Below are 22,740 nucleotides of genomic sequence, written 5' to 3'. Positions count from 1 at the left end.
CATCCTCGCCCCCTTCCGGGGGGGGTCAATCAGCTGCCTCTCTGCGTCCTGGCCGATGTGGCCAACTGCACCCTCAGTCACTCCCCTCTTGGCAGGGGGTTGGTGCAGCTCTAGATGGCCGCTCCGTCAGCCGGGTGCAAGGCAAGGGGGGAAAAGGTGGGGGGACCCAGGCCCACCCACTACTCTGGGTCCCAACCCAGGGACCCTCTAGTGGCAGCCGTCCTGCCCTCCTTCTCTCCCTCCGCCTGTCCACGTCCCTGGGCCGCTTCCCCTTCGGCCCCTTGCACTGCCTAGGCCCTTCCCTTCAGGGCCTGCAGCCTGAGAGACTCCGGGCTGGAGTTACCCTCTGCTCCCCTGGGCCTGCCCAGCACTGCGCTGTCCCGGGTGCTAGTCTCCCAGCCTGGAGACAGACCTTCCCCTGTCAAAGGCCTGGGACAGACCGCCTGCTCCTGTCCTGAGCAACCTTCTTATAGGGCTGAGCCTGGCCCTGACTGGCTCCCTCCAATCTGGGTCCTGATTGGCTCCCTATAAGGCCTTCCCTGATTGGTTCCCTGTCTGCGCAGGCCCACTGGCTTGTGCAGCCCCAAATTCAGGGAGTGGGGCAGCTGCCCCACTACACACCCCCCCCCTTAAGAACCCTCTCAGGGGGGATTCCCTAGCGCCCCTGTGCTCCTCGCAGCTGGGCCCTCAGGGAATCTTTCAAAGCGCAGGCCCTCCACTAACTGGAGCAACCTGCCTCCTTCCTCTATTGTCTGGGTCCCCACCGTAGACCTCCCTGGTCCTACGTGGGTTCCCAGCTCCGTTTGGGTTCCCACATCAGCCCTCCCGGCCCCTATGCGGGTTCCCTTTTTAAGGTGGGGCCTCCCTACCCCAGACCCCTTCTCTTTGGGGGCCTCAGCCTGGACTACCCCTTCCTGGCGGCTAGTCCCAGACTGAGCCTTGGCTTCAGGCACTCCCCCTTTCTGCCTCAGGGGGCAATGCCTCTTTATGTGGCCCTTGGTGTGGCAGTGGAAGCACCCTTGGCGCTTTCCCCCTGCCACGGCCCTATCCCTACTTGTTCAGGCCCTAGCCCTTCCTTCTGGGCTGGCCCGGGCCTTGGGAGCCCTGTAGGGGCACTCTCTCCTTAAGTGGCCTTGCTCCCCACAGACCCAACAAGCTGGGGTCCCCCCTGTTACTCTCACTGGGGGCGCCTTCTCTGGGTGGGGCCTCTTTGCTCCCTCCCAGTAGGGACACTCCTGGTTGAAGTGGCCCTTTCGCCCATAGGTGAAACATTGCTTGAGCCCAGGCCCAGCCCTGGCCTCTCGCCCTTGGCACCTGGTCCCCTGTAGGGTCTGGATGCCCACCCCCGCAGCAGCCAGAGCACCTCGCTCTGCTGCTCGGCAAGCGGAGCCACCCAAGCCCTCCAATAAAAGTCTTGATTCTCCACCATTTTGTCTGTGTCTTAGTCTCTCGCTGTGGCACAAACTGCCTAGTCCTTTGCTCTGTCCCTTGTGTCAGGGGCGGATCGCTATGCCCACGTTCTTCACCACGTGTGACGGTGTTGGGACTCACCACCTGGCGCCTCCTACTGGTTGTCTCGGGAATTAGCTCTGTCCAGTGGAGCGCCCCCTCCTGGTGGTGTCCCATCCGTCATCTCGCCCTCAGTTGGCGTGTCCGGACCGGCGTTGCTCCCAAGCTCACGGCATCCTCTTTGAGCCACTGCCCTCCGGCAGTGCCCCTTAGTTCATCCTCGCCTCCTTCCGGGGGGGAGATCAATCAGCTGCCTCTCTGCGTCCTGGCCAATGTGGCAGCCTCTAGTGGCAGCCGTCCTGCCCTCCTTCTCTCCCTCCGCCTGTCCACGTCCCTGGGCCGCTTCCCCTTCAGCCCCTCACACCGCCTAGGCCCTTCCCTTCAGGGCCTGCAGCCTGACAGACTCCGGACTAGAGTTACCCTCTGCTCCCCCGGGCCTACCCAGCACTGCGCTGTCCCGGGTGCTAGTCTCCCAGCCTGGAGACAGACCTTCCCCTGTCGAAGGCCTGGGACAGACCGCCTGCTCCTGTCCTGAGCAGCCTTCTTATAGGGCTGAGCCTGGCCCGGATTGGCTCCCTATAAGGCCTTCCCTGATTGGCTCCCTGTCTGCGCAGGCCCACTGGCCTGCTGCAGCCCCAAATTCAGTTTAGATTCACTGCTGGATCCCAAATTATTTTCTGGTTCTGGTTTGAACACAGCTGAAATCTCATGAGATTTCAGTGACAATATATCTGAACCCAAACCCTAATTTAGTCTCAAAATTGAACCTAAGGGGACTAATCTAATATCTGGATCTGACCAGTGGCGGCTCCAGGCACCAGCGCTCCAAGCGTGTGACTGGGGCGGCAAGCCCCGGGGGGGCAGCCTGCCGGTTGCTGTGAGGGCGGCAGTCAGGCAGCCTTCAGCGGCATGCCTGTGGGAGGTCCGCTAGTGCCGCGGATTAGGCAGCAATTCGGCGGCAGGTACGCCGAAACCACGGGACTGGGGACCTTCCGCAGGCAAGCCGCCGAAGGCGGCCTGCCTGCCGTGCTTGGGGCGGCATAAAAGCTAGAGCCGCCCCTGGATCTGACTTTGCCCACTTGCTCCATGTCTACTCTCTCTCAAGGAATTATTAATTCTTGAAGGCCACCTCTCCTGGAAATTGTCATATGTATGGAGAATGAACTAAATAACTAAAAAATGTTTAGGGCCTCTCAAAAGATAACACTCTGACTATAAGTTAGTTCTCATGGAGGACCAATGTGAAAAACATGTTCAAAGTTTGTAGCCCAAGACATTTTTTAGCTAGAGTAAGTGGACATAAAAGTTAAACAAAATTTTAAAAAGCGAACACCCTCCCTACCCCAAAATCCCATTAGTGAAAAGTGTTCAACTGATCTCAATCTTTCAGAAAAAAAAGGCCTTTTCTGGCCTTAGATTAAGCATGAGAAGCTTCAGGCTGAAAATGAACTTGTGTGTGGGGGGGGGGGAGAGGAGGGGGGGGGTTTGCAAAAGTTTGGGAGAATAAAGGGAGTGGAGCAAAATTAGACTTATAATGGAAATGTATTGCAACTGTTCCATATCATTTGCTAATGATTATATGTTTGATGCTGAATGAGAATGGAACTCCCATTAACACACAGTATTTTTCTTGGCTTCAGCACTTACTACGAAATCATCATCATCCAGAACAGCTCCTTTGGTCACCAAAACAACAGCCAAACGGTCATCTAAAAATTCAAAGAAGAGGAAGCCAAAGAAAATAGTACAATCCCATGAAGTTATGGAAGGTAGGAAAGAATACAAATGCAATGGAACTGGGCATTACCTGAATGAATATTAAAGGTCATTCCACAGTTCTGGATATAGAAAGCTAATATGAGACATTACCAGACAGCTACCAGACTTATTTATAAAACTTATTACATCATCTACTTCTTAGAGAAGAGCTTATTGGCTTTTAAGATCTATCCCTGCTAATATAAATGTTAGAAAAGTGTGGTGATCTCTTTTCGGTCCCTAGTGGATTTTCATTCACCTCTCAATAAAGATTATATGAACAATTGGCAATTTCAGGAAGAGTCCAGGACTGTAAAAACAGAAGCACAATAGTTCAGGACAGCAGTGTGTTGACAGAGCTGAGAGGGGAAACTTACACAGCAAGGGTCTGATGCTCCAGTTAAGCCAGGCTGCATAAAATTTCAGAAAATACCCATAACTTTGTGGAAGGTGCAAAATACCTTTTTTTCCTAGCGTTGTTATAGTATATTATAACTTGTTAGATTATAGGGTGACCTTGAAGTTCATATGCTTATATTGACTGGGACAGATTCAAACTTGACGTAACTCTATTCACTACAATAGTAACACCAGGGGTCAATTATGGCAAATGTATGAGGGTTTTTAAACAGATAAACCTTTAAAACTCCTGCAAAGTGGAGTTTGCAATAATGGCAATAATTTCCCATAGAGAGATAATACAGTGGATCAAAGGTAAAGAAATTACATTCATTTTAACTTTTTAAAAGGCAGCGAGAATCTTTAACAAGGATCCAAATCCATTTATTGTATATTGCAGATGTTAAACGGGAGAAAGACCTAATCTATAATGCTTTGCCAATACAGTATTGTTCCTACAGTACGTTTACAAGTGCAGCGTTTCTCAGACAGTGGTCTGTAGAGCACTTCTAGGTGATCTACAGAGAGACAGATCTGTCAGTGTTGTCTAACACTCGTTAAGCAGCAATGCTTGCTGTTAGCAATAGCCCAGATCTAAAGATTTCCAGTGGCTTTTTTGAGAAGCTAAATGAGCATTGCTCTGAATCACATGCAGACGTTGCATGTCTGTCAGGTTTTTGGAAAAATAGGTGTGTAAACTTAGGTCGGATAGTGGATAACACCAAAATTGAAGCAAATCATATAAAAGGACAGAACAAAACTGTACAATATTTTGGAGATACGATACAATGAAAGATTAGGCATTTATACACTTAAGGCCAATTCCTGATCAATTTAGATATGCAAGTATAATCTGACTAAAGTCAATGGGACTAGTAACAAAGAGTAAGGCAAGCAGGTTTTGATCTAAGTTCATGGAGAGGAAATAAAGCGCAGGATACAAAATGGGAGGACTTGTAACCAAGATGTTACCATGCAGTTGCAGTAAAGTGAGCTAATTTTCCTTTTGTCGCCTTACTATTCTCCTATTAATACTTGTCAGATAACCAAGCTTTATCATAACAACAGGGAAGGTGTGCAGTCGGGATTAGGAGATTCAGAGGGAAGCAGATCCTCCCAGGGATCATAAATTTTATGAAGTGGTCCACTATATGAGAAAGATTGAAAAGCTCTGTACTAGAGTGTTTTCCTGTTTATTAGTTTTAAAGATCTCCAGTAAAGTTTACAAAAAAACTTCTAAGCCAATTTTTCTCAGGTATGGGAGACTCCTTTGAAATGCCTTTAGGCCACAGGGTTTCTGGTTATGTACCACTTATATCTCAAAGGTGTATATTACAAACAATTCTAAAATCAGAAGATAGGGATAAATGTATGTTTAAATATGATTAAAAATTTAAGGGCCAAGCTTTTCAAATGACCCCCTTTTAATATATAGTCTGAAATAAGTTATTGGTTGACAAATATTATGGGCCTGATTCTCCTCTCACAGAATAAATCTGAAGTAACTCCACTGGCATGAATTAGAGGAGGATCAGGCCCTATATCTTTCCCGTGTCCCCATTTTTTTTTCCTCCAAAGGCAGAAAGTCTGAATTTGAACTCTTAGGACTTTCCCTTTTTAGTCTATTCTGCAGGTCCTGTACACTCTTTGTTAGAATCCTGAGCTTTTTCTGATTTTAAACCCCTTTACAGCTGATCTGTCACTGCCTTTACATAGACAACAGCCACCAACTCAGCCATACACACATGAAATGGGGAATAAACCTCAGAACTTTCTGCTCTAAAATCAGTCTTCCAATATTAAAGGAGGCTGCCATGGGGTCATATTTTCATGCAATATGATCACAAGATTTGGCAGCACTGCTACTGCCTGAGTGTTGCTTCCATTCATTGATGGTTAAGGAGGCAAAAAATTTCAAATTACACCTCACATCTTCATCTTATTTACTCCAAATCTTTATCTTTTGAGAGCAATTTTGTTTTAAACTGTGCATTAGTTTCTTACACATCTTATTTTGCATGACTTTCTGTTTTCACCAATTTTACTTGGCTGCAGAACATTCAGAATCTGAGAAACAGAAATCTTCCTCCTCATCGTCTTCCTCGTTGTCATCCACAACAATTCGGAAAACAAAGGCTTCAGCAAGAAACCCCAGTGAAAAAAACCAAACAAATAAAATTAAAAACAAAAACAATAGAAAAGTGAAGGATACGATGAAAGGTATGGATTGTGATCAAATAGCCTAATACAGAAATGAAATTTAAACTGTATATACAGTGGTATAATAGAAGCTGATGCTTAGCAGTGCATGCTTGTCTTTCTGTGTTGAAGGAATTCTTAAGGATTTACCACAAACTCTCCTCTTTGCTAAATTTTTGAATTTAGCATCTGATTAAATTCTTTATGTATTGATCCTCCAAGATGTTCTGCATGGGCAGACCATTAAACCCACATGGAGCTCCACTGAGGTCATGGGGTTCTGTACAGGTATTTGGAACAGGTTGCCAGATCAGGACCTTAGAGAGGACATGTGGGGCAAAGATTTTCAAAGGTTAATGTATTGGAAGCACATTAATGAATGAATCAATGAACTATACCTGTAAAGTCCCATATTTGTGTGTGCATCAGGTTCAACTGATACACATACAGTTTTGGTGAATAAGTTTTGAAAATTTGGCCCATTACACATGAGCAGTAGTATATGGTGAAGCAGCTTCTGAGCAGATTTGCTGTTGGCGTAAGGGACAGCAGGTCAGTTATGGGAATAGCTTTTATATACTGTGCAATACAGTACAAAACAATGCATGTTCAGATTGAACCTTTATTACTGGCAATGTACCTAGCTTGAATCTCAGCGCCTAGGCTTAGTTTTCAGGTCTGGAAGGCAGACAACATACCTAATTTTACTTGTAAGCTGAGAACATTTGATACAGAACTCATTAAGGGACAATAAACATAGAACCTCATGTTGCCATTCCTACAGGGTCACTTTTCAGAGCAGAGCCACCATTTATGGTTCACACAGAAAGAGACCAAAATTAATATATTTCCATGGAAGAATCGGAATATCCTAAGCAGCATGCAGAAGTCTGCTTTTAGCTAATGCAGCATCTCTTCCTTTTCAGATCTTCAATGTGCACCAATAGCTCTATCCCCTTTTTTAAAAATGAAAAACAATCTCCTTCATATATAATAAAGCAGCTGAAGCCAAAAAAATAAATAATAAAAGCCCACCAAAACTACATATAACCAGAGTCAACCCAAAATTTTGTAAAAAAACTTACATAGTAAGTCAGTCACTAGGCAGGCTTAGGTAATCCATATTGAACTTTGGTAGGAGGGAGATTAGACAGTGTGGCACATTGAAATCTCTTTTCTGAAGAAGGATGTGAGTGGGTTTGTCAGGGGAATGGTTTGGAGTGTTTGCTACCCTGACTGAGGAAGGTCACGCCCCTGGAAGGGCCATAGCAGGCTCTCACGCTGGGGTTGACTGCAGGTACATACAGGATAGAATTGCAGACACAGTGTTGCTCTCAAAATTGCTGGGCCCTGTGTCTTTTATATTACAAGTATAATATGTCATTAACCCAGTGAGGCCAGAAGCTGGGGTTTTCTAGAACACATCCTTTTTCCAGCCCAGCACCATCTACATTTACCATTTGTGTATTTAACAACTAGAAAAGGTAAAAAAAATCTAACCTGTCTCCACCAGAACATCTGGTCGAAAAAGGACCTTTCCCTGCCCAGTGAAAATGAGAGAATGAGTGAGGGTGGGGGAGAGCCAGCGATGGAGGGAGGGGGTATGGAGTGAGCGTGGCAAGGCCTCAGAGAAGGGGCAGGACAAGGGTGTTCGGTTTTGTGCAGTTAGAAAGTTGGCAACCCTAGAGAGACTTCCCATTTCCTCACACCGTTTGTTATTACAGTTAGAGAACCAACTGGCATTGGAAGAACACAACATAGTGCATCACTGCATGTCACAATATTAGGATAGTTTCATAAGGACATAAAAATGTAGATGGCATAAGTCTGTGATAATTAAAATAACTTAGGCCTTTCTATTTTCAAAGGTGCACTTACTTAACTAAAGGTGTAATTTTAAACCAATTTAGTTAGACCAATGTAAAATCTTGCATGGACAGTCTTAACACAGTTTAAACCTGGCTTTTATCATTTAGCTTAACTCAATTTCTTTTCTCCTGATGAATTAAACTAAACTGATAAAAGATACGTTTAAATTGAATTAAGATGTCCACAGAGTTTTGCACCAACCACATAGGGTTCTAAACTTATTTAAGTTAAAACAGTGCAACTTTACAGAAAAAAAAAAAAAAAAAGAAAGAGGTATTGGTACAAGTCACAAGAGTTGCAACTATTTCCATCTGTGTTTACAAAAAAAATATGAGTGGTTACTGTGTCAAATCCAAAAGAACAAATGCTAGAATGCTGCATAAATACGAGAAAATAAAAAGTGGTGCTTTAACTTGATATGCACTTCTTGTAGAGCAAGACTCAAAAAACAGAAGAACTTCATCCAGGACTTCTACATCTGATGAAATAAGAGAGATTTCTGAGGAGATTGGCAGTGGATTGGACAATGTGGGTACCAGGCCTGCTCCTACTGCAAAGCGCCCTGACAGAAAAATTTCAAGACAAGGAAATAAAGGTACAACAGCAGCTCCTTTGTCAGAAGAAAGTTTTAGCCAGACCCCTGCCTCCCAGCCAGATCAAGTTACTATGGCCTTCAAAATGAATACTACAAAGACATTAAGTCCGAAGACCAACATGCAACCTACAACTACAAGTATGGCTAAGATCTCAGCATTAACTAATTCAGCTCATGTCACTAAAGCTAAAGACACAAGTACTACAGCTATGAAAAATGCCACAACTACTACAGCTAAAGGGATGACCACAGCTAAGAAAGACAAAACTACTGTAGTGATAGAGACAACAACATCATCTAAGAAATACACTACAAAAACAGCTGAAGAGCCAACAGCTAAAAGTGACACAACTACTGTAGCTATGAAGATAACAACAGCTAAAACAGACATGACTACAACAGCTAGGAAAGCAACAACAGCTAAAAGTGACAGAACTAGTACTGCTAAAATGGCAATGACAACAGGTAAAAGAGTCACACCCACAGCAGTCACAGAGAAGACAAGAGGTAAAAGAATCACACCCACAACAGTCATAGAGAAGACAACAGATAAAAATGATATGACTACTGCAGCTAAAGAGACTATAACAACAACAACAACAGAAAAGCAAGGCACGACGACAGATAAAACAATACGCAGAAAAGACACAACTACTCTAGCTAAAGATACTGTAATGAAAACAGATGAAAGAGACCTAACTACTCTGGGCAAAGAGACTGTAACAACAACAGAAAAGAAAGACACAACAACTGCAACAGCTGGAGAAACAATAACCACAACAGATAAAAAAGTCACAACTATTGCTGAGAGAGAGACTGTAACACCTAAAATAGTCACAGCTGCAGCTAAAGACACTATAAAAACAACAGATAAAAAAGACACAACCACAGCAAATAACGAGATTATACTGACTCCAGATGAAAAAGACTTAATAACTAAAAAAGACACAACTACTGCAGTGAGGAAGACTGTAACAAAAGCACCTAGAACAGACACAACTGCAGAAATTCAAGACACTGTAACAACAGCAGACAAAAAAGATACAACTACTGTGGACAAAGAAAATGTGTTAACAGATGAAAAAGACACAACCACAGCAAATAACGAGATTATACTGACTCCAGATGAAAAAGACTTAATAACTAAAAAAGGCACAACTACTGCAGCGAGGAAGACTGTAACAAGAGCACCTAGAACTGACACAACTGCAGAAATTCAAGACACTGTAACAACAGCAGGCAAAAAAGCTACAACTACTGTGGACAAAGAAAACATGCCAACAGATGAAAGAGAGAAAACAACCACAGGTAAAAAAGACACAACGACCATAGGCACAGAGATTGTGATGACTATAGCAGAAAGAGACACAACAGATAAAAAAGACACAATTACTGCAGAGAGAGAGACTGTAACAACAACAGCTAAAACAGCCACAACTGCTGCAGTTAAAGACACTGTAACATCAGCAGCTAAAAAAGACACAACTACAGTAGGTGAAGAGATTATATTGAGTCCAGATGAAAAATACTTAACAACTAAAAAAGACACAACGACTGCATTTAGAGAGATTGTAATATCGGCTACAACAGCCACAACTGCAGCAGCTAGGGAGACTGTAACAAGAGCACCTCAAACAGACACAACTACAGAAACTAAAGATACTCTAGCCACCACAGGTAAAAAAGACACAACTACCGTGGACAAAGAGACTGTAATGACAATAGATGAAAAAAACAAAACAGCAGATAAAAAAGACGTAACTACTATAGCTACAGTCAATATAATAACAGATGAAAAAGACACAATAGATAAAGCCACAACTACTGCATCCAGAGCTACTGCAGCTAAAAAATCTGTAATGACAACAGCTAAACTGGACACAACAGCAGCAGCTAAAAAGACACAAACTACCACTAAACAGACACCTACTGCTGCTGAAGTAACAACTGTGGCTATAGAACTGATAACTGCAGATAAAGAAGAGACTGTAGATAACAGACAGAAAACTACAGCTACCGAAGAAACAACAACTGAAGAGAAAAAAGAGTTAACTACTGTTATCAAAGAGAGAACTACAGAGGACTCAAAGGGCATGACTACTGCAGCCAAAGAAAAAACCATGAATGAAAAAAGAGAGATAAATACTGTTCTCCAAGAGACAACTACAAGTGATGCAACAGAAATAACTGCTGCTGATAAAGAGATAACTATAGTTGATAAAAGAGAGATAACCACTGTTACCAGAGAGACAACTATGGCAAATAAAAAAGAAACAGATGCTGTCACTAGAGACGCCTCTACTACCAATAAAAAAGAGGTAACAACTGCTACCAAAGAGACAGCTACAGTGGATAAAAAAGAAAAAGCTTCTGATGATAAACAGGCAACTACAACACGTAAAATGGATACAACTGCCAGTACTGTCACTAAAGCAACACTGACTGTCTCTGAAGAGGTGTCCACTACAGCTAAAGGCTCCCAGGGAAGACCTGTGTCACCAACAGAAGATAAACCTGGTACCACTATCACTCAAATCCCACCAGTAAAAGCGACTGCCAAACCCACCATTGAACCTGAAAAAAACACTAAATCTGCGATACAAATTACTGCTACTCCACCCATAAACCTTTCTACCTCTCAACCTAAAGACCTCCCTGAAACAAAAGTCCATTTTGAAACCACAAAAGAAACTTCTACTGTTACTAAAAGATCTACAGCAACTTCCATTTCCAAGGAGACTACTGAAACCAACGACATCTCTGAAAATACATACACTACAGATCCAACCACCCAGAAAAACACAACACAGTTTCCAACTGAAAAATTACAAACTTCCAAGATCATCATCAGTCCTTCTTTGGCTCAGAAACCAGCTACCCACCCAGTCACTCCTGAGCAGGAGAAACATATAGATAATTCAAGCCCCACTGCAATTAATCCAATGACTCTTCCAGACAGTAATTTCCCTCGCAGAAACACAGAAAACCCTAAAGAAACTCCTGTTCCTTATGAGGGACCCAATCAAAATCCTACCTCTTCCAAACAAGTTAACTCTATAGACTACCCAGCAATCTCATTCACAGCTTCTATTGTTCCACTGAGAGGTACACCTAATCCTAATGGCAATGATGAAAACAACAGGTTGGAAACCATTACGAAAATAACATGGACAACAACAAAATCTAATTCAGCTATCCCTCAAAAACAGGAAACAACATCACATGGCATTACAACTAATACCAGCATTGATCTTGTTTCAGATAAAGAAATTACCAAGGAAAGTCCAATAGCTATGAACACAAATACGTCAGTAAAACATTCAATAGTGTCTTCAACCTTTACAGCTGAGAAGGATATGCATCATACCTCCATCTTGCCAAGCGGATTCGTAACCACAAGGCCTGAAGAAAGAAGAGAAGTCACACATTTCCCCACTAAAACATACTCATCAATATCTTATTCAACTAAAGCTCCTGAAAGAAGCCCCACTATACACACAGACTCCAAACTACAGGACAAGATCAACACAACTTACAAAGGTATATTTCTTTACAATTGTAACATTTATATTTATAGGGATGAACAAATGAAATTTCTCAGATAGCCAGAGCATGTCTCCATTTCAGGAACCATATGTTTCACAAGAGATTACTTGGAACATTGACTGTAAGTACCAGGGAACATATGAATCAAAACAGGGTCAAGGAATAAGGATAGAGGGAGATTTCCAAGTCTCATGAAAGTATTCCAGCAAGTCATTGGCTAGAGTTCAACTATTAGTCATGTGACCTAATTTGGCAGCCATTTTGCACTGATACCCACAATAAAAAACAAGACACATCCCACCCCTCAGGACTCCTTCCAGCTGCAATATTGTTCTTGCCCTCACTATCCATTATATTTTAATTAAATTTTAGCCCTATTATTTTCCTTTGACAGTTTTCCAAATTCACATATTCCTGAATATTTTGCTACAAGTAGGCACCACTAGATCTAATATTTAAATACTAGAGTAGAGAATTCTAGAGTATCATAGAGTATCCATCCTTTATGATTACATAACTTAAACCACGCATATACTCATTCTTAAGAAAAAAAAGAGCTACAGGAAACATTACATGGTGTCTGTTTCATTCACACTTATGAGTGGAGAATTCTGATGTGGTTTTGCATCCACTTTTAATTGGTGTGAATGACAGCATGAGGTGCAAGCCAATGGAGAGTTGACATCAATGGGAGTTAGATGCCTAAATACATTCGAGGATCTGAGCCTAAATCTATATCTGCTCTATCTATGTGAATGAAAGAGGAGACAAGAAAAATATGTTCAGGTCCTCTTGGTTTGAGACAGCTCAGATATACTATGAAGGATTGAAAATTTCCTGCGGTTTTTTTGTTTCCCAGCTAAAACCCAGAGTACAGAGAACTGTGAAAAGTTGATTAAAACAAAACAGAAGAGGTAAATTCTTTTTTCAAATTTCTACAAGAGATTTCTGGACAATTTGACTCAGTTCTTATCAGACCTAAATCCATTTACCCAATGCACAATATTTCAGCCCTTTTAGACTTTTTCAAATAAGCATTGTTTTTAAAGATAGTATTTAAACAAAGAAGAGCAATCCACTAAATAGGCAGGAAATGGATACAAAATTAAATATGCGTTTTATGTGAGAGCTAATTAATTTGGTTATTTATTATGGTATACTTAGAATTCTACCCAAATTTTTTTCTGAAATGCAGGTACTCAAAATATTAACAAAAGAAAACTATAGATTTCTATAAAAGTATCGGAGTTTATATTCTTTGGTAACAAATATCAAGGTTAAAACTTTGGATAACATATGTCAAATGAACAATAGCTATTACTTGTAACATAAATATAGGAATCAGAACCCTGGTTCCTGAATAGTCTCAAACACTAGGAAGGAATGGTGCTTGTCTGCAGCATTCCTATTCAAAGTTTTACTTTTATGCTTTTTTATAGTGTAATAAGTTGATGAATACAAAGTATAGGTTTCCCTGTGCACACTCCAATAAATAATGGAACTAAGAGTCTGTTCCATTACCAAGAGGTTTATTTTACCTGACAATCCCAAGGCATTTTAAACTATTCTTTGAGCTTCAACTTCATTTAAATAAAAAACTATACACTAATTATTTTGTACCAGATGAACGAGATAAGAATTTGTGTAACGGAAAGCCAGCAGATGGAATAGTTGCTTTACCAAATGGAACATTGGCTGTATTCCGAGGTGAGTGGTCGACTGGATTTTTATCATTTTCATGCCTTCACTTATGTTTTAATTAAGTACTTACTTTTTAGCCTTTCCTAATGATCAGATAATATATATTTGGCTATTGTCCTTTTAAGTCCCACTTCCTGATGCCAAAAGGAGGCAACAGCTCAATAGTACTTCCAGGGCCTCACAATTAGTGTGGCAGAGGACATGGCATAGTATTTGCCTTTGTGAGTGGTGCTCTGTCCAAATCACTACCAGGAGTGTAATGTAAACATATAATGAAAATGCCATGTGATGCATTTTGCGTGTGTTACAAACAATTGATTGACTCTCAAAAAGTTCAACTTCCACAGGTTCATTTTAGAGTATGTGTTACAGACAGGGACCCAATATAATGTAATTACCGGATACTTATTTTGGTGCATATGGCACATTATTGTTAAATTATTGCAATGTTTATGCTCCAGAATCTAAGATTTCATTCAAAAAATTCTCTAGCCCTTGTAGTGATGAAGTAAACCTTCCAAATGTAACGGAGGGCTTGTCTACACTTACTGAGGGATCAACAAGCAATAATCGACCGCAGATCGCTCTCCCGTCGACTCCTATACTCCACCGGATCGAGAAGAGTAGGGGGAGTCGATGGCAGAGCATCTCTCGTTGACATCACGTAGTGTGGACCCCGCGGTAAGTAGATCTAAGCTACGTCGATTTGAGTTACGCTATTCGTGTAACTCAAATTGCGTAGCTTAGATCGAATTTCCTCTGTAGTGCAAGACAAGGCCTGATACAGGAATGTCTACTTGAGTCTGAAGACTACCTGTAATACCAGCTCTGGGATCAGTGTAAAAAATAAACCGCTTAACAAAATAAACACACATAGGCATTACTGTACTGGATGGGAGCTGGCATAACGATGCATAACTTTGGGGACAACTACACATAAGTTAGTTTTATTGTGCTAAGTAGGATATGGGCTACAGAAAAGCCATGGAAATTTCTCTTTGCAGGAACCCCAGAACACCAATTCATGCCTTTACCCATCCCAATTTCCATCCTCCACTAATAACTTCTCCACTCCCACTGCTGCTCCCTTCTCTAATTTTTTAATTCTGCCTGCGCCTAGTGTTTGATGAATACATGAACATACAGCCCCATTAACAATTATTAAAACTTTGTAGGAAGCAAGGACGAGATGACTTTAAGAAACTAACAGAGAAAAAGGTAGTTAAAATAAGGGGTATAGATAGGAGCCAGAGATGGAAAAGGCATAGAAATCAAAGGAAATTAATATTCAAATAAATTACTCTACAGCAGACACTCTATCCCTCAAAATAATCATATCTCCTCTAATAATTAGATGTGACTGGCGTCCCACAAACAGAACAAAATAATAAAAAGTGAGAGCAGCCCACGAGTTTACCCATAGCCCTTGGAGTGAACCTCTGCGTACTACTACGTGGGTGCTTGGGGTCACCAACCCGAACTATTGACCTCACATGAGCCTGATGGGCTCCAGACTAGCCCTTCACTCACCCCTGATCCCTTTTGTATGTAACACTATATGTAGCATAGCCAGTACTCAGTGTTGTGGTATCATCTCATTTCAGTGCAGATAGTTCGCCTTCTGGAGTGGACCTAGGTTGCTCAAAGCCAGGTGCCTTGATGAGGCCTAATAGGGGAGGTGGGGAATTAGGCCTCCCCTGCTGAATAGTGGAATGTGAGAGTTCCTTGTTGATCGTAATGTGTAGCTTGATGAGTGTGAGGGGTGAAGGGAAGGGCTGGCTCTTCTCCCCACTCAAAGCCTTCTGTACTTCAGCTGTTTGGGGACAGCTAGCTTGGGATGAAGCCTCCCTGTGAAGCTGGGTCTACAGGATGGCACGGTTTCTCTTTCTGGGAACAAAGGGGCTTTGCACCATCTATGCCCTTTTCCCAAACAGCGTGTTTGTGCAGGCTTCATGCATGTGGCTAGGTGATCACAGCCATAGAAAGGATATTCTGAGGTTGTGGTTGGCTGTTCTGTCAAGTCAGTCAAACTCCTCCTCCTCTTTTCTGTCCCAGCAGCATTGCACAGATTTTGCTGCCCTCAGCCACTTAGGTTAGGCAGACTTCCCATGTCCTCCTCCTCCCCCAAGCTTGCTGAATATTACTGTTCCAGCAGATGCTTCTGGGCTCCAGGCACTGCAATTACATGGAGGGTCTGATCCTGCTAAGTGCTGAGCCACCTCTGTTACCTTGGGCACTCAGCCTTGCAGGACTGAGCACTTAGAGAGGATGTTATGCCATTTCAAAGAGGGTGGCTCTGTTGTCCTTGCTTCTACTATTTAGAATTCTTCTATATGTGGCATTGTCTGTACTATTATTTAAAAAAATAAAAGTTTAAGTAGGGGCAAAATGGTGCACATCAGTGAGATTTTTCAGGGCTAGAACTATTATTTATTTTGCAGGTCATTACTACTGGCTGCTGGATTCAGCTAGGCAGCCAACAGTGTCCCCTCGTAAAATCACTGAGGGTTGGGGTATTCCATCCCCCATCGATACTGTCTTTTCCAGATGCAACTGTGATGGCAAAACCTTCTTCTTTAAGGTAGGGAAGTTATCTTGCTTAGTTTGAGTGTTTTAAAAGATTTAATTTCACAGATGCCTCTACAAATGGAAAAAACAAAACAATGAAGGGCTGTATAGCAAAGGGTAATAGTAAAGAAATAGGTTCATGAGCTCAGCTGTCTAATTGCCCAGTTTGCCTTAACAAGTATTCCTGTTGGCATTCTCATGAAAAAGGTCAAGGACTGAAGGGACATGCAGTCTGAATTAACCCTTCTACGGCAGTTAGAGAGGATGCTGGTGAGCCCACAAAGGGTAGCTTTCGCTGCAGAGGCCTGTATTGTATGCATTCTATAGCCAGAGAATATCAGTTCTCAGAGTTGTCAAGCTGGATCCTTTCCTGTGCTCAAACGCTCATTATATAGATGTAAAACGGACTACCGAAACCATGGCAACAATATACTAGAATTAACAAGCTGCAGCTGTATGGGGGCTGTGACACTCAGGCTCCCACTGATGCCTTAACATGGTTTCCTTTCCTATTGCCATGTTGTATGTCTGAGGTAAGAACCTGCAACAGGCAGAATGATCCCAAGTACTATGACAAGACAAAAATCCTCTTTGCAGCAGAGAATGCAGTGCTCTATGATTTGTAAGTTATACAGTACACAGTCCTTCAAGTGCACCGAGCCGGGAAAGAGAATTTCTAAGAAGGGTGCTGAGGTGTGCACATTTTTAGTACCACCTGAGGAAAAACCCTTTCTGAATGGCTGCTTTCTCCATTTGCCTGCCTCCTGAAGTACAGCAGCCTGGTAGAGCTCTCCATCCTCTCACACCAACTTTCATAGGAGAGAAAGGCAACCAGAAAGAGCCCAGCAGCTCAGGGCACCTCCTCCCTTCCTGCGAGCAAGGAAAAGATGGCTCCTCAGCAACACTGAGCCAGGGAAGGTGAAAGAAGGGATCCGGCTACAGGCCCAGGCCAGGGAGGGCTGGCGGTGAAGAACCTCAGGATTGATGGGAGGGTTGGGGGCAGAATTAATTGATGGGGGTGGGGGGTGAATTCAGACCACTTCAAGTACTGGTTATATGTGAACAAACAATGGATATGGGTGGGGGATGCCTGCTCTTTAAGCCATCTGCAGTGTAACAAGCACAGCTATGTAAAGTCCAGTCTCGGTACTTTTAACTGCTCCTAACAGGAAAGGAGTGTTAACGTATTCAAGTGTTGTTTGATGCAATTCCCACTGGAGGATAAGAAATTCCTACAAAACAAGTAGAAAGAGTAAGGCTGACTGTACTACGAACAGAAGCTGCTTACTCAACAAATTGGCTAATTTGTATTCAGAATCTTCTGTTTACTGCAGCAACAAAACAAAGGCTATGGCTACACTGGCGCTTTACAGCGCTGCAACTTTCTCGCTCAGGGGTGTGAAAAAACACCCCCCTGAGCACAGCAAGTTACAGCGCTGTAAAGCACCAGTGTAAACAGTGCCCCAGCGCTGGCAGCCGTGCTCCCAGTGCTGTAAGCTAATCCCCTCGGGGAGGTGGAGTACTTACAGCGACCACACTCTCACTTCAAAGCGCTTCCGCGGGAGCACTCCCGCAGCAGCGCTTTGGAGTTTCGAGTGTAGCCATGCCCTGAGGCTATGTCTACACTACACAGCTTTTAGCAACACAGCTGTATTGCTAAAAGTCACACAGTGTAGCCTGTTTATCGGCTTTCCTGACGATAAAAAACTTGCACCTCCAACAAGCAGAGTTAGTTTTGTTGGCAGGAGAGTGCTCCTGCAGACAAAGTGCTGTTCACACTGGTGCTTGTTGTTGGCAAAACTTCTGTCTTTCAGGGGTGGGGGTTAACATGTCTGAAAGACAAAAGTTTTGTCTTTCAATTGCCAGTGTAGACAAAGCCTTTCTACTTTTTAATCTTGCTGGCTCTGCAGTACCAATGCAGCTATGGGAGTGAGTCCGCTTGTGAATCAACAGAACTTTTAAATATGACCAAACTGCAGCCTTCAGTGAAGCCTCAGGCCTTGGCTACACTTGGGGATTCACAGCTCTCCGAGGGGAATAGCTTGCAGCGCTGTGAGGGAGCGTGCCGCGCTGCGAGGGAGCGTGCCGCGCTGCAGGTGCTGATTACACTGGCGCTTTACAGCGCTGCACTCGCTGCGCTCGAGGGGGGCGCGTTTTCACACCCCTGAGCGCAGCAAGTTGCAGCGCTGTACAGCACCAGTGTAGCCAAGGCCTCAGTAACTTGACTGATATAGTTGCACAGGTGTTACAGGGCATAATTTGAAAGCACTATGGTTACACTCTGGCATACACCCGTGCAATTTGAACCAAAGTTCTTTATTGGTGATGAACAAGCAGGAAAACACACAAACCCAACTTGACTTTTATAGCCTAGAATGAGGCTAGGACTGGCAGTTAAGAAAAACATTACTTGTCAAATGAGCAAATTTGAGCTGGAGATTAAATACAAATATAAAATTTCAAAGATGGAGCCCTACAATGCCTTTTTTAAAGAGGCATTTTTTTCATAACAAAATCACACGAAGGCTCCAAGACCATACTGCTCTTCTTATACAGGACAAGTCAATAGTTTTGAGAAACTGAATAACTGACAAATATTTCAGCATAGGGACTAAAGACCTCACAAGAAGATATGCATAGGTTCATTCTTGTGAAAATATTATTTTGATATTCTTATCGATAAACGAGGCAAATACAACTTAGATGAGGCTACTATAAGGTGGGTGCATAACTGGCTGGATAACCGTACTCAGAGAGTAGTTATTAATGGTTCCCAATCCTGCTGGAAAGGTATAACAAGTGGGGTTCCGCAGGGGTCTGTTTTGGGTACGGCTCTGTTCAATATCTTCATCAACGACTTAGATATTGGCATAGAAAGTACGCTTCTTAAGTTTACAGATGATACCAAACTGGGAGGGATTGCAACTGCTTTGGAGGATGTCATAATTCAAAAGGATCTGAACAAATTGGAGAAATGGTCTGAGGTAAACAGGGTGAAGTTTAACAAAGACAAATGCAAAGTGCTCCACTTAGGAAGGAACAATCAGTTTCACACATACAGAATGGGAAGAGACTGTCTAGGAAGGAGTACGGCAGAAAGGGATCTAGGGGTTATAGTGGACCACAAGCTAAATATGAGTCAACAGTGTGATGCTGTTGGAAAAAAAGCAAATGTGATTCTGGGATGCATTAACAGGTGTGTTGTGAGCAAGACACGAGAAGTCATTCTTCCGCTCTACTCTGCACTGGTTAGGCCTCAACTGGAGTATTGTGTCCAGTTCTGGGCACTGCATTTCAAGAAAGTTGTGGAGAAATTGGAAAGGGTCCAGAGAAGAGCAACAAGAATGATTAAAGGTTTTGAGAACATGACCTATGAAGGAAGGCTGAAAGAATTGGGTTTGTTTAGTCTGGAAAAGAGAAGACTGAGAGGGGACATGAGAGCAGTTTTCAGGTATCTAAGGCTTGGTCTACACTAAACCCCCAAATCGAACTAAGGTACGCAACTTCAGCTACGTGAATAACATAGCTGAAGTCGACGTACCTTAGTTCGAACTTACCGCGGTCCAGACCCGGCAGGCAGGCAGGCTCCCCCGTCGACTCCACGTACTCCTCGCGGCGAGCAGGATTACCGGAGTCGACGGGGAGCACTTCTGAGTTCGATTTATCGCGTCCAGCGCGTAAGTATAGACAAGCCCTAAAAGGGTGTCATAAGGAGGAGGGAAAAAACTTGTTCACCTTAGCCTCTAAGGATAGAACAAGAAGCAATGGGCTTAAACTGCAGCAAGGGAGGTTTAGGTTGGACATTAGGAAAAAGTTCCTAACTGTCAGGGTGGTTAAACACTGGAATAAATTGCCTAGGGAGGTTGTGGAATCTCCATCTCTGGAAATATTTAAGAGTAGGTTAGATAAATGTCTGTCAGGAATGGTCTGGACAGTATTTGGTCCTGCCATGAGGGCAGGGGACTGGACTCGATGACCTCTCGAGGTCCCTTCCAGTCCTAGAATCTATGACACACTTTATTGATCAAAAAGCTTGAATTTTGCATACCGCTGGTTTGGATGGCCAAGGCATTAGTGCATGCTCTGGAAACCTGCAATAACCATTTGGCAATTATTGACAGGATTCTATTGATATAGACATTTGTATTTATCAGTTTGAATTTTTCTCATCCTTTCTCCTAGTCCTTTATTTTTATATTACTGTTTATAATGAAAATTAAATAGTTTATTTCTGGAAATATTGATGATTTTTTTTATTGTTTTACATGGGGGGGGGGGGGGGGGAATTAGCAATGGCTCCTCTGTGACTGGGAGTCCGTAGTCACGAAGTCCACAGTTGGGAATAAAACAGTGGAGGAGAGAGCAGAATACCTATCTAATTCTTGATACATTTCTGCTTTCCAAGGGTCCAGACTTAGGGCCTGAGAAAAGGATGGGCTCGTTTGAAAGCTGAAATCTCTCCTATGAGCTATTCAAGGAAAAATTCTGGTCTGAAATTGTTTGGTCAAAATGTTGGTTTTCAGCAGAAAACTTCAAAAGCAAATAAAAGCTTTATTTCGTTTTTAACAATGTTTGTTTTTGGAATCAGCAAATTGGGGTTCCCATTTTCAATTTAAGGATTTTCAAGATCCCTCCCTCCATTTTTTTAGCTAATGCAAAAGGAAGAAATATGTTAGTGTGAGTAAGTGGGGGGAGATTATTCCAAAAAACAAAATGGAAATCTAAACAAGTTTTTCACGGTTTCAAAATGTCAATTTGAAATAAAGACTTATTTAAAAATTTACTCCAGTAAAATCCACATTTGTGGGTATCAAAGCTTCCTGCTAAAAAGCTTCAGTTTTGATTTAAACTTTTTGGAGGGAAAATTTCTCTCACACACGATTCTGACCAGAGCTCTAATTGAAGGCATAGGACATGTCCATGGATCAGTCTTGAACTCTTTCAGGTCACCTTATGATGCAAGTGAAGGGAAAGCAGCAGCTGCTGTGTTTCAGTTTCCAACTCCCTGCACCGTTAACAGTCAGGGGACATAAATAATAGAGCAGGAAAAATGTTATTGATGCCATGAACCACCCTTCATCCCCCCTCCCCCAGCCCGCACATGTTTTATCAGAAGAGTAATTTATCTGGCACAGTTGACAGCCCCCAGCACCCTTTTGGAAATATACTGCATGTAATGATTACAGCAGTGCTAACCATTGGTGTTTGTTTCCTTAAGCAGAGTAATTTAAAATACTGAGTTAAACATAAAATCTGAATTCATTGGTACATTCTCTCCTTATTTTGCTGGAAGGCACAATGCTGTATGAAAGAGAGCAAAAATTAGTTGTACAAAGTTCCTACTTAATAACATGTAATTGTTTATTCTTTTTTTTTTTCCCCCTCCATCTCAAGCTCTCTGGGATCCCTGCAAGTTCTTAATTGCACCCCCTATCCCTGAAAATCTGCATTACGTATACCTAACAAAGTTATACTAATTTTTCACTGTATTCAGATGCTTTTATATTATATCCCCATCCCTTCATCTGTTTGTGCCTTTAGTATTGTGATTAGCATCCCAGGGGAGCCAATTGAGGTCACTCAATTAGGGTGAACTACAAAGAATAGGGCAGACAATCCCCAAAGTTGGTGGACCTTCCAATACTTAGATTTACCAAGCCAGCACAAAATAGCTTCTATAATACCTCATAGGTTACCCAGAACCCAACAGCACAGTTCCCTTGAAGTAACCCAGGGTTGGGCCTCCACCCAGACACCCAAGTCAAATATGATGAGGATTACTGAAAATCTTAGTCATCATATAAAAAAGTTCTACCATTCCCAAAGGATCAGACACATTACCTCCCAGGTTAATGAATATTTCAGATCTTACCCAAATACATGCTTACAGGCAATCCTTATTAACTAAACTAAAATTTATTAAAAAAGAAAAGAGTATTGGTTAAAAGATCAATATACATACAGACATGAGTACAATTCTTAAGATTCAGATTCATAGCCGAGACGGTGAGCTTTTTAGTTGCAAAGAGTTCTTTCAGAATTAGTTCATAGGTTATAGTCCAATATTTATATTCAGGGTGGTCCAGTCAGGACTGGGATCTCAGCCTTGTGGCTTAAGCTTTCACTGCATGAAGCTTCAAGCAGAGCAGAGATAAAAAGGATTGGGACTCTAGGGTCTTTTATACAGTTTTCTAGAAGCCACTTGATCATACAGTCCTGGGTGAACAATAGGCTTTTGATGTAACCTTCTGTTTCCTAAACCTCACCGGTAATTAACTACATGGATTAACATAAGATCATTTATCCATTAAGCACTTTACCACAAACTTTAAAGAGATATATAGACAATGACATTATTGCACCCAAGATTCATCTAAATATTAATATTCCCTTTTGATCTCTGAATCAATAGCTATAGTGACAAACTTTCTGTTTACATGGCTAACATTTATGAGTGTACACATACAATTAGTATCACCCCTAACTTCTAACAATATAGGTTTGCATTTTCAAAGTTCTAGCCTATTTACCATGGAATGGCCCTAATTACCATTTCTAACATATCTCTACAGGTTGACTCTGGGTCAATTAGCCTG

At 42.4% G+C, this 22,740-nt stretch overlaps 1 protein-coding gene across 1 annotated transcript in view; it reads left to right on the top strand.

Moving 5' to 3' along the window:
• PRG4 (proteoglycan 4) overlaps positions 1–22,740 on the top strand; it is a 32,650-nt gene that overhangs the window by 6,328 nt on the left and 3,582 nt on the right. The window contains exons 2-6 of the mRNA XM_024103781.3: positions 3,150–3,278; positions 5,722–5,886; positions 8,168–11,869; positions 13,499–13,582; positions 16,018–16,157. Of these exons, the coding sequence (XP_023959549.3) occupies positions 3,150–3,278; positions 5,722–5,886; positions 8,168–11,869; positions 13,499–13,582; positions 16,018–16,157 (4,220 nt within the window). The remainder of the gene's footprint in view (positions 1–3,149; positions 3,279–5,721; positions 5,887–8,167; positions 11,870–13,498; positions 13,583–16,017; positions 16,158–22,740) is intronic.

Source organism: Chrysemys picta, chromosome 8 (assembly GCF_011386835.1).
Source record: "Chrysemys picta bellii isolate R12L10 chromosome 8, ASM1138683v2, whole genome shotgun sequence".
Lineage (NCBI taxonomy): Eukaryota > Metazoa > Chordata > Testudines > Emydidae > Chrysemys > Chrysemys picta.
The sequence above is the reverse complement of the archived record's forward strand: the minus strand, read 5'-3'. Positions and strand labels throughout refer to the sequence as shown.